This window comes from Heloderma suspectum, chromosome 10, assembly GCF_057233095.1.
Source record: "Heloderma suspectum isolate Gila_16-S chromosome 10, 16-S_ref, whole genome shotgun sequence".
NCBI lineage: Eukaryota > Metazoa > Chordata > Lepidosauria > Squamata > Helodermatidae > Heloderma > Heloderma suspectum.
In genome coordinates, this window is record NC_139467.1 from 27780471 (window position 1) to 27793431 (window position 12961).

Below are 12961 nucleotides of genomic sequence, written 5' to 3' on the forward strand. Positions count from 1 at the left end.
TTTGATATTGCATTTTAAACCGCATTTTTATCGTTTTTATTAGTGTGAGACAAATATATATATGAGCTTCCGCCGCGCATTAAAAACCTGGTTGTTCGCGCAGGCATTTGGGGTGGGTTAGGGTATTTAAAAAAAAAAGAAATATGGTGTTTTTAGTGTAGAAGGTAATTGTTTTAAACTGTTTTATTATACACTTCGTACATCGCCCAGGGTGGCTGGGTGACCGGCCAGATGGGCGATTAATATTAAATAAATAAAATATACACCTACACAGCACAGCTGGCTGGGGAATGCTGGGCGTTGTAGGCCTTTCTTCTTCTTCTGTCTCAACATGCGGAGGCTCGCGCCCTGACATTAATAAAAATAAAGCCGACGAAGCGAGCCCAGGTCCACGAACGCTCCCCCTGCGACAGCACACGCCCTCCTAAGCGGGCGCCCTCAGAAGGAAAGGCCCTCTGCTATCGAGGAGCGGGAAGGGCCGACTCCTACGTAAGGAGCCCTACAATCTGCGAGGCTTCGGCGTGCCACAGGAGTCTTCGACTCCCGCCTCCTTTCGCGTGGGTGTTTAATGCGTGGCAACTTGTAGAAAAGTCGTGTCAGCTGCGGCCCCCCCCCCCCAAAAAAAACACCCCTCCCCAAACTCCCTTCGGGAGCCCGCCCGCGCGCTCCCTTCCCTCAGGCTCAGCCGCCTCCTCCTCCCCCCACCGCGGCCTCCTCCTCCTCCGGCCTCATCCCTTCGACTCCCTCAGAAGCCGGCCGGAACGGCCCGCGCCCCAGTTATTCCGCGCATGCGCCTTGGCCGCTCGGAACGCCGCTCGTTAAAAAAAAAAAAAAATTGTTGTGGGAGTTTAAAGGAGAAGAATCGAGCGAGGGGTGAGTAGAAAGTGTGTGTGGGGCGCGGGGAGAACAGGGAAGGGGAAGCTGTGGGAGCGCTCCCCCCCCTCCTTGTACTTTAACCAGTTTGGATTCAGTTTATACAGGATGGAGTGGGGAAAGGCGTGGGGTGGTGGGGGGGGGGGAGGGAGAGAGAAACGCGCACACACACCCCGCCTAAATTTGGTCGTTTTCCCGTTGCACACACCGTTAGGCTGCGCTTCCTCCCGCCATTTTGTGACAGGAGGAAGGAGGGGGGGGTCCCATGAAGTGCGTCCCCCACCCCACCGCGCCCCACCCCGCCGCGCGCGGGGTGAGTAGGTGGGGAGACAAGCAGCTAAGCGAGCGGGCTCCAGCCGCTCTTCTCCCTTCGTTGGGGCTCCGAGGATGCCCCCTCCCCGCATTTCCCCGGCCCCTGCGCCCCCGAAGTCCGCTGCGGAAATTTCGAGGAAGGCGATAAGTTCCTTTCTGCCTCTCCGCCCCGTCCCATAACGCAGCATCCCCTTCTCCCGCCCTACACATGTGGGGGGTGGGGATGTGTTCCTCTGCCCTTCCCCGCCGTCCCGGTTTTAATAGACACAACCCAAAATTGTGCTGTTGCGCTCACGTCCTGCGTGTGGGATTCCCGTGGGCGGCTGGTTGGCCCCGGTGTGGGCAGAGTGCTGGACTAGATGGACCCTTGGTTCTGATCCCTCATGGCTCTTATGTATGTATGTATGTATGTATGTAAGTCTTTATTTCTATACCACCCAATAGCCGAAGTTCTCTGGCCGGCTCACAGAAATTAAAACCACAAAGCGCAGCGTAAAGCCGTATAAAATATGAAAGCTTAAAACCACAGAATAACAGTACAACCGGAATAAAACTTGGCAGCAACGCGGAGATTTCAAATGCAGATTTAAAACACCAGAGCTAGAAGCTAAAACACTAAAATACTGGGAGAATAAAAAGGTCTACACCTGGCACGGGAAGGAAGGAATACAACGTAGGTGCCCGGTGAATGTCTCTAGGGAGCTAATTCCACAGCTGGGGTGCCACAGCAGAAAAGGCCCTCTTCTTATGTTTAAAATACCAGAGGGGAAGCCCTGTTAGTCTGCTTCAGCAATAGCAAAAAGAAAGAAAAAGCCCGGTGACACCTTAAAACAGGGGCGGGGAACCTGTTGTCGGACTCCAACTCCCATCAGCCCCAGACAGCATGCCCAGTGTGTCAGGGATGATGGGAGTTGGAATCCAACAGCATCTGGAGAGCCACAGGTTCCCCGCCCCTGGCCTTAAAAGACTAAGGCAGCAATCCTATGCACACAAACCTGGGAGTAAGCCTGATTGGACAGTGGGACTCTGTGTAAACACGTCTAGGATTGCCTTGTTAAGCTGCAGCCCTATACACACTTACCTGGGAGTAAGACCCTTTGAGCCTAATGGGACTTAACTTCTGAGTAGACATGCATAAAATTGCGTTGTTGTGATAGAAGGTTTCATGGACCAGAGCCCACTGAATCAGGTATTATACTCAAAATCTATCTCCCTATCTCCCTCCCTGTATGTGTGCAAAATATATATGGAGAGAGAACTAGGTGTGTGTGTGCACGTGTGTGTGTGTGATATTGCCTGTATCTGTATGTGATAGAGAAATGTCATAAACTATACTTTTTGCATTTCATGGCCTAGTGGTCGCACTGTTTACAATGTTGTCTCTGTACCTTAGGAATATAGGAAGCTGTTTTATATCAGGTCAGGTTATTAGTGCATCTAGTTCATACTGTGTCCTCTGACTGGCAGCAGCTTTTCAGAGTCTTGGGTAGAGATGTGAAGGCCCGGAAAACCCCCAGAAAAACTAAGGGAAAAAATTATTTTTTCCATCCCCCCTCCCCCGAGGACTGTTTTTGCCCCCCCCTCCTGGAAAAATTGAACAGTTTTGGATTATGAAATATTTTCTTTTAGAATTTAAGACAATGTATTTATATATTGTTACCCAGCCTTTACTCCCCCCTCCAATTATTTCTAAAAACTAAGTAATAAGAACACTTTTATATAAAGACTAGAGATGCAAAATATCTGGAAATAATGAAACCATGGGGAAAATGTTTTTTAATCCTCTCTGTAAGATTCCCAGCATAGTTATTTCTTTCACTGCTGATTAAAATTATTGATCTAAAGTATATTTACTGATAGACATTTATGGTTAGTTCCCCAATGTGTGACTAGAGTCACCATTATGCATTCTTGACAGTAAATGTGCATTCTTGACAGTTTGGGTTTTGCTGTATAGAGTCCTGTGTATCTGATACTGTAGCAGTCATTTAATGTAGTTCTAATCTATTCAGTCAATTATTATACATTTACTGAGTTTATTTTTAAAAGTTTTCAAATATAATGGTAATTTTATGAGCAAACCAAGGTATACATAAAATAACTTTTGGAACAGAAAAGGTGCTTGATGTTCTTAAAGCAGCACTGCCCAATTTGGTGCCCTCTGGATCTTTTGGACTACAGTGCCCAGCATTCCTGACCATTGGCCATGTTGCCTGAGGCTGATGGGAGCTGAGTCCAAAATTTCTGAAGTGCATCAGGTTGGGGAAGGCTGTTTTAAAGCAACAAAGTGACTTTGGATCTGTAAAGAGCACTAAAAATATAAATACTCCTTTTTTTTTTCAATTTCCCCCAAATTTCTGTGTGTGTCCCCCAGGGGCGGGACTGGGTTTTTTTTCCATAGCTCAAAAATGTCTGGAAATTTTACATCTCTACGGCAGAAGTCTTTGCAATCACCTACTACTTGACCCTTTTCACTAGAGATGCTGGAAATTGAAACCTGTGACATTCTTCATGCAAAGCCTGTGCTCTACCATTAAGTGATGGTCCCTTCCCTTTTGTATTCATGCAAAATGTATATACAGGGGGGAAATGTAAACAGTGAAGCCAAATGCAGAACATATTTCTATGCCAAACTCAAACATATACAGAGGTGAGGAAAAGTTTGTTAACCCCTTAGGATTGTCACATATTTCCAACCTAAAACATTATTAGATTTTAATCTAACCCCATAATCCTAGATAAATAATAGATAACCTGACTAAACAAATGACACACAAACATGATGCCTTTTCAACATTTATTTATCCACAACTGATTCAGCATTCAATATCCATATGTGAAAAAGTATGTGAACCTTTAGATTCAGTACCTGGTGGCATCGCCTTGAGTAGCAATGACTTCAGGTAAGCATTTCCTGTAACTGTTCGTCAGTCTCTCACATTGGTTTTGAGGAATTTTGGCCCATTCCTCCTTACAGAACTGCTTCAACTCAGTGACATTTGAGGGTTTCATTGCATGAACATCTCTCTTCAGGTCCTGCCACAACATTTCAATAGGGTTTAGGTCTGGACTTCGACTAGGCCATTCTAAAACACAGAATTTCTTCTTCCACAGCCATTCTTTTGTAGATCTGCTTGTATGTTTAGGATCATTGTCTTGTTGCATTACCCACTTCCGGTTCAGCTTCAGTTCATGGATGGATGGCCTGACATTCTCTCTAGAATCTTCTGATATACTGCAAAATTCATGGTTGTGTCAATGAAAGCAACCAGTCCAGGTCCTGAGGCAGCAAAGCAGCCCCAAAGCATCACATTCCCACCACTATGCTTGACGACTGGGATGAGGTTCTCCTGTTCGAACCCACTGTTTGTTTTTCGCCAAATGTGACATTTCTCATTGAGGCCAAAAAGTCTGTCCAGAGAACATTGATCCAGAAGTCTTGGTCATAATCTATGTGATCTTTAGTGAACTTCAGATGGGCAGCAGTGTCCTTTTTAGAGAGCAGTGGTTTCCTTCTGGCTATCCTCCTATGAACACCATTCTTGTTCAGTCGTTTTCTGATTGTTGAGTTATGATCACTCACATTAGCCAAGGTGAGAGTGGCCTGCAGATCCTTGGATATTACTCTGGAGTTGTTTCCTTTGCTTCCTGGATGATGCACCAGTTTATTCTTGGAGAGATTTTGGTAGGATGACCACTCCTGGGTAGAGTGACTGTGGTCTTGAACCTTCTGCATTTGTATATTCTCTCTCTGACAGTGGATTGGTGGAGCCCTAAATCCTTAGAAATTGTTTTGTAGTCCTTTCAGACTGATGAGCAGCAATAACTGCTTTTCTGAGGTCCTCAGAGATGTCATTTGATTGTGGCATGATGTGTTTCCACACAACCATATGGTGAAGACCAAACTCACAAAGTTTCTGATCCTTTTATAGGGTGGGGCCTCCCAAACTCACCCCTGAAGATCTACAAATTACTTAAACACCTGATTCTAATTATTCCCTTTAATTGAGCTGATTCAACCAGGAGTTTACTTACTTTTGCACATAACCTGACTCTTAAGTACTCACTGTTTGCCTAATTGGTACATTGTTTTATTTCACAAGACACAGAACTGGTTAATGTAAACCCTATTGGATATTTAGAAAAGGACTGGTTTTGATTCATGAAGGCTATCATGGTAAAACTATGGAATTCCTGTAATTAGCATTAGGGTTCTCAAACTTTTTCTCACCACTGTACACATCAGAGGCTGTATCGCCTGCATCTCATGGTCCCAGTGTTTCCTTTTTTCTTTTTCTACACTCATATCGTTCCCTCTCTTTCTGATGTTCAGGCTAGATTTGCTGATGCTTATGTAGCAAAAACAGCATCACCCATGCACAAGAGGGAGGTATCAACATGCTTAGCAGAGCCTCGATGATAGAGAAGTACAAAAAACATCTAGGGATTCTCCTTCCAAGGAGTCATACCCCCCCCCAACTGCGACATAACTACGCATACTTGCAGCGCATGTATAACTCACTCAGATCTGTTGACATTAAAAAAAGTTTGCACTGGGGTTCGCGCAACAGTCTTCCAAAAACCATTGCACAGATTCCTGCCTAAGTGTGATGTGAACTAGAGGGGGCTGCAGCAGAGGAGACTTAGTCCAATCCACATCTTCAAAGGTATCCTTGAGGTGGGAGGTAGCTATAGGTAAGAAATCTCAGACATTTTGAAGCCATAGTTCCTTTTCTATGTGAGGAAAAAAAATAATTTTTGTTACAGGGGTAGCACACACACACATCTGCCAGGTGAGAACATTTGATACATTTAATGAAATGGACTCTGCTCCACAAAATCTTGTGCCATAATACATCTGTTGAGCTTTAAAGTACCGCAAGACTTTTTTTTAGTTTTTAAAAAGTTTGTGTTTCTCCCTCTTCTCATGTGCTATTGTTTGTGGGCTTGAATTTTCTTCTTTTGAGGAAAATACACACATGTTGGTTGGGATGTCTCCTTATTAAGGACTAAGAGTTTGTAGTGCAGGGAACACAACTAGAATAATTCCTCGGGCCATTTAAACATTTTGATGAAGTTAGGAAGACTACAGTATTGCATCAGGATAGGGAAGGGCACGTGTTTGCATGCAGAAGGTTCCCAAGTTCAAACCCTGGCAGGTCCAGGTAGGGCTTAGGGATGCTGGAGAATTCCGCCACGGACCCCAGTGAGGCTGGATTCTTTTGAAGTATTCAAAAATTATTCTTTTGAATCTAGCCTCTGGAGTCTGTGGCAGAAAGGATCCCTTACCTCCGCCTCCCCGTGGAATTCTCCCCAGCCGGATCCTCCCCACCAGCAGCTCCGTTGCCATTGCTGTGCTGTATCGCTGGCTGAGGCTGACTCTGGACGCAGATGGCGTCCACTATGCCATTTGCAGCTGTAAAGCTCTTAGGTTAAGCTAAATGCAGCTGTAAATGGCTGCATTTAGCTTAAACTAAGGGCTTTACGGCCACAAATGGCATCCGCTATGCCATTTGTGTCTGCATGAAAAACCACAGATGCAAATGGCGTAGTGGACGCCATTTGCATCTGGAGTCAGCCCGATACACCACAGCAATGGCGGCTGCCTGTGTCGCTGGTGATACGGAGCCAGCGGCCAGCTCCGTGGAATCACCGTGGAGTGAAGAGGATTCCAACGGGGGGGGGGGGTTCACCTCCCCCCGCCCACAGAATCCCCCTGGAACAAAAGGTAGGGGTTCCGCCCATCCCTAGTAGAGCTGGAAAAATTCCTGCCTGAAACCTTGGAGAGCCATTGCCAGTCAGTGTTGACAATGCTGGGCTAGATGGGCCAGTGGTTTGAACTCAGTATAAGGCAGCTTCCTATGTTCCTATCAACTGCTTTAAGCGTTTTTCTCTTGTTTTAGCCGACTGTTTCCTCTTTTTCTCTGTGCCTTGTAGCATATGTTGTTCTGTCTCTGTGTATTTCTGTTAACCTTTCCTCTCCTCACCTGATGGAACTTGCATGTGCTCTCTCCATTCCACAGAGCACACTCTCTCATCTCTCTCTGTATCCCCATTTCTGTTGGCCTTCTCTCTTTTTCCTTTTATCCATCCCATGTGCATATTCTCTTTCTCTTTGCGCCACCACCAGCCGCTCTGCACCCTATCTCTCAGTTATACGACTTGAGTTTTTCTGTATCTCCTGCTTGCCACAAAGTATACACTCTACAGGGAGCTGCAGCGAATCCTGATTCTTTGACAACGGTAGTGGTATGAAATAAGTGCTTCCAAACATGTGCCTATCTCATTCACATATTACTTTAAATTTTACATGTACACTTAAAACATTTTTGGTATAGACCTAAAAATATAATGTGTGAGTTGTCCTTGAAGGAGTCTCAGTCTTAGATGGGCTGTGCATCCTGGGTGGCTAGCCACAGCAGGATGTACTAATTCCACAGTGCACCTCTGAATCTCAGGAGAGGAGGAAAAACACAGATCATGATATATGCATTCTCTCATCCCCACCTCCTTTGTTTACAGGCCAGATATTCCCACAAAGAAGTGGGAGTGAGGTGTTTGGAATTCCCCTGTGGGCTGCAGATAGGCAGTGATGGACTGCAGTGGTTGTGTTGTGTGAAAAGACAGGACAATAGGACTTAAAACTGGTAATTGAGCTAGGGTGGTTGAGAATGCAAGCCCAAAAGCCATGGGTTCAAATATGGTACTGATGGTCATAGGCACATGACTATTATAAAGATTACTGCAGTAATGTATGTGAAGTACTTGTAGAGCTTGAGATGTGCTATGTGTTATTGCTTTATTAAGTAGCCTGTCAAAGGCATTGGCTTGGCTGGATTATTGACTTCGGTGGAAGATACTGGCCTTCGTCCTAAATCATTCTAGTCCCTGTGCTAGTTAATATATAGCTGGATAAAAATATTAATTACACTTTTACACTCCTTAAACTTACATTTAAAAATGAATTACTTGATGCAATAGATAAGGCTGAACAGCTGTTTCAAAAGATTATTATTTCTGTTTCAATAATATCTGTTTCAAAGATTATTATTAACAATTATGAAACTATACATTTTCAGTTGAAATCATACTATATCTTTGAAGGTTTTTTTGTTCTATATGTTGGAACTATTGCTGCCTTGAAATCACTGGCCACAAGCATACAGCTAAATACTGTGAAATCAAACTCTTGATTTCACTTAATGCTCATAAGTGTAGTTTTAAAGTACGAACAAGCCAGAATGAAGCTAAGCAAATAATGGTTTAGCAGTGCACCTGAACCAGGTCCACTGGGTATATATTTAGCTGGCAAGACATAGCATGGGTAGCCTTTCTGCATATCCGTCACATAATATGCTGTGAGGGTTGCATTATTGGAAATTATTTCCCATTTCTGTGTGGCTTGCACACTTACACAGTTATTCTTGGGGCTTTTTAGCTATAGTTTAGTATAAGAATGTTTGTTGTTTTTATCAGTAAATCCTGAGATGAATGTAGGTATGTTTTTGGTAACAGAATGTTCATATTTGTCAAAGACGAAAAGATTAAAATATTGGTGTGTGTACTTGCTGAAGGACTGAGGCTGCAATGCTCTTTGCATTTACCTGGGAGCAGGTCTCGGACTTGCTTCTGAGTAGACGTGCATAGGATTCCACAATAAGTCTTTGGTCCTGTGTGCACTTATCTAGAGAATAAGCCCTGTTGAACCTGGTGGTCTAATTTCCCAGTAAACATGCATAGGTTTGGGCTGAAAGAGAGATGAGCTTTTGTGTCCAGTTTCTAATGTAACATTTAACTGCTCTTATATCAGCTTCTTCAGTTTATTAATAATCAGACGTGTCAAAATGGTGCAAATTGTCACTGGATACTGATGTCAGTTATGGAGAAGAGATGCTTCCTGTTAGGGACTCACGGTCATTTTTTTCCTCGCAGTCATTTTTTTCCTCGCAGATTTTAAATATGGAGGGCTGCTTCTGATTATGTCACCAGGAAAAGTCAAATTCCATCTGTGAATAGGAGGAATGCTTCAAACATACAAATGATAAATTGTCAAGAGAGCATGTGGAAGCTAGTGAGAGAGTTCTTGCAAGATAACTACAAGTATAACTCAATAAAAGGGCATGTGGGTCAAGTAACAGTCATCATAAGTATGGAAGAGTCTGTTTCTCTGCAGAAATCAATGAGTTTGTTCCTTGGATTGTAGAGGATCAACATAAATTCTGACATCACTGAACTGAGTAGTCCCACGTTCTGCAAATATTTCCTGCTAAAATATAACTCTCCACGAATCAAGGTAGCAGAATTGGTTTCTATATTTGAAGCTTCAAGGGATTCCAGTATACATTCTTGTCAAGTTGCAGATTGCTTCTCATTTGCTCTGATTAGCATGAATCTCTATTGCTTTATGAATGATATTTTATTGCCACAGCAAGTAGCAATGTTAATTTTAATGGGATGAATGGGAATGTACAGGAGAGCATATTACAGTCTGTTGCTCTCAAGAACAATACACATCTTGCTCCTTTAAACTTGCCCTCCTCCTCTTTCATGGGTTTACGTTAAAGCTACTATAATATCTGAGCATTTTATTCACTTCTCTAAGAGGAGAAGAGGAAATTGTCAGGACTGCTGGCTGGGAAACAGACTGATGGTTCAATAGGCTCAAGCAGGGCTTTCAGGACGTCTAAAGTAGCTCAGCCTACAATGAATGACATGTTGCTCGGATTGAAGAGATAGACCAAAATCAATAGCTATATAAGTTCATATAAGATCTTATTGGCTGTCCAAGTCACCTGATCCTGCCAGGCTAAAGGCTGCAGTACACCTGAGGGCCATCTGTAGTGGTGGTGCTGCAGAGCAACAGAAACCAGGCCAGGGGTTCCCTCAGTTTGTAAGCCGACCTGGTGGCACAAGAAATAAGGTGCCTGGCCCCTGCTGCAAGAGGTCTGATTTGGTATTCCTGGCACTTATAGAATCATAGAATCATAGAATAGTAGGGTTGGAAGGGGCCTACAAGGCCATCGAGTCCAACCCCCTGCTCAATGCAGGAATCCAAGTCAGAGCATCCCTGACAAATGGCTGTCCAGCCTCGTCTTGAAGGCCTCCAGTGTGGGAGAGCCCACCACCTCCCCAGGTAATTGGTTCCATTGCCGTATTGCTCTGACACTCAGGAAGTTTTTCCTGATGTTCAGTCGGAATCTGGCTTCCTGTAACTTGAGCCCATTATTCCGTGTCCTGCACTCTGGGATGATCGAGAAGAGATCCTGGCCTTCTTCTCTGTGACAACCTTTCAAGTACTTGAAGAGCGCTATCATATCATAATTACTTTACAAGGAATATAACATGGGCTTTCAGTCTTTTGGCAGACCAGCCTATTTAGATTGGTATTGTAAACTTTGATATTGTAGACTACAATCCCCAAGCCTCTGTAAATCTCACTGGCTTTCTTGGAATGTACAAGCCTGCAGGTGTCTGGAAGACTGCAGCCAGCATTCCTAATAACCAGAAAAGGCTTTAAACACGAAAAAGCTCACAATGTAGGATTGTGATATTTTTTCTTATTTCCTTTGCCAAATAAATTTAAATGTAAACAAATGATATGCAACCATTTATAAATTATCTGTGTATTTATTTTTACAAGAATTCCTACTTTGCCCTTCTAATACTTTGGGTCCCCGGCCTCATGAAGCTAAGGAGGTGGGCAGCCACAAAGGCTAGAGCAGGGATGGGCAAAATGTGGACTGCATCTAGCCTTTATGGCCTTTTTTGCAGCTCCCATTGCTCCCTTTTGCTGTTGATGTAGAGACAAAAGAGGTGATTTTGCCTGAAAACAACATGTGCAGAGAGCATGTGCATCTTCTTTGGAAGCAGAATTGCACTCTTGGTAGCTTCCAGTGAACAATATTCTAACTGGGTTGAGAAGACATGATAACCCATGATGGGTTAAATAAGCCACCATGGCTTATTTAACCCATCGCTGGTTATCGTGTCATCTGTCCGGAATTTTTTTAATCCACAAGGGTTTATTTGGCCAAACTAAGCCACTCTGATAACCCACAGTCTGCAGTAAAGGTTATTTAACCCACTGTAGGTTGTGTTGTCTGGCGCTCAGCATGGCTTATTCCCATCACCTACAGAGTCGGCTGGCAAGAGCAGTCAAAACTGTTGTGGCCACTCTGCTCCAGCCTGCAGAGTTAGTTTTCCGATATCTAACAAACAGCCAAGGGACAACCACAGCCAAACAAGCACAGCCTTCCCTGATACCATGCTACAGTTACAAAATGACAGCTTTCTTTGAGTATAATGACAGCCTCGTACTACCCTGCTACAGCGAAGTTACACAATGACAGGCTTCCCTGATTGCTGCTTTGAAACTGTGCAGCTTGGGAAATAGGGAAAATAGGGTAATAGGGGAAAGAACTGCTCACTTCTCCAAGAAGAAGCGCAGTTCTGCAATAATCCACTCCAGCATGTGGAGGCTCCCCATGAAGGCATCTCACCTGTGCAATTTTGCTCCATTTCAGCAAACTGTCAGGGAGTTATAGATCCTTCCCCCTTTTTCCTTCTCTGGTCATTTTTCCATGAAGAAGCAAAATGGCTATGGGGCCGGTGGGGAATTGCACAGTTGTGCTTTTGCTCAAATTTACTTTAGCACTAAAGCAAACAGCATACAGAAGCAGCTCTGCCACCAGGAATGTCTGGTTGGTGTGTGTGTGTGTGTGTGTGTGTGAAATGCACAACTCCATTTTGAGACAATAAAGGTGTCTATGCTAGCAATGGGTATGGGGGGCTTTTGAGCAATTCACTTTAGAGCTAAAGCGCTATAGTGTACAGAATGTACCAACAATGTCTGGGAGGGGGAGGTGAAATGCACAGCTTCACTTTATTGTTGTCAGTTTTGAACAATAAAGGCGTCTATGCCAGCAATGGGTGGGGGGGGGGAATGCACAATTGAGGGTTTTGTCCTGATCGTGCAGACCCCCAAGGGTTTATTTGTGCCACCCTCTTTTTGTTGCACCTGGGTTTTTCCCTCCTCTGGGGTAATTGTGTAGGGTTTTTATGGTGTATTGGCTGCTTCCCAACTAGGAGAGACCATGTGTGAAACCTGGTCCCGATCCTGCAAACCTCCCAAGGTTTTATAGCTGCCACCCCCTTTTTGGTGCACATGGGATTTCTGGTCCTTTGTCAGTAATCATGCAGGGTTTTGATGGTGCGTCAGGTACCTCCTGACTAGGGGAGGCTGTGTGTTTGGTCCCGATCCTGCAAACATCCAGCGCTTTAGATCCACCACCTCCTTGTTAGGGTGATGCTAGAAGCGCTGAATTAAACGTCTGCACTTCACCCCACACCTCTCATTGGGATATTGTGGAAGGTTAAAACAGGCTGCTGCAATGTTGTCAATGGGTGAAACAGTGCTGCTGCTCAGGCGGGAGGACTGCAGCTGGACAGGGGCTGGGGAGGATATCAGATTATGCGCAGTAGCTTAATAAACTACTCACAGCTACTCATAGCAGCTTACTAGCCCAGTCCTGTGGTTGGGCATCGTGGACTATTTCAAAAATAAGCTACTGTGAGTAGCTTATTAAGCCATCATGGCATAAAGTGTCATCCGAACACGGCCTCTGCGTCCAAACAAGGCGCATGCTTTGTTTGCTGCTTTTTTGCCAGTGCAGAGGCATATTTGGCAGTGGTGGGAAGGAGGGGTGTGGCCCCTGGTGGGTTCCTGGGAGTGGGATCTGCCCCCCCAACCCCTGGAAGTTGCCCACTCCTGGTCTAG

At 44.6% G+C, this 12961-nt stretch overlaps 1 protein-coding gene across 9 annotated transcripts in view; it reads left to right on the forward strand.

Annotated features, from left to right (window-relative positions):
• The first annotated feature begins 692 nt into the window (after positions 1-692).
• LOC146337997 (lethal(3)malignant brain tumor-like protein 4) overlaps positions 693-12961 on the forward strand; it is an 85705-nt gene continuing 73436 nt past the window's right edge. For 3 of the 9 annotated variants that reach the window (XM_084815611.1, XM_084815614.1, XM_084815615.1), the window contains exon 1: positions 786-873. Coding sequence is in view for 2 of the 9 variants with exons in the window: in XM_084815622.1 (XP_084671748.1) it covers positions 789-873 (85 nt within the window). In the remaining 7 variants the exon portion in view is untranslated. Of the gene's footprint in view, positions 874-9459; positions 9479-12961 lie in introns of those variants that run through there. The other 6 variants (XM_084815619.1, XM_084815620.1, XM_084815622.1 and 3 more) reach the window with 5 other exon arrangements.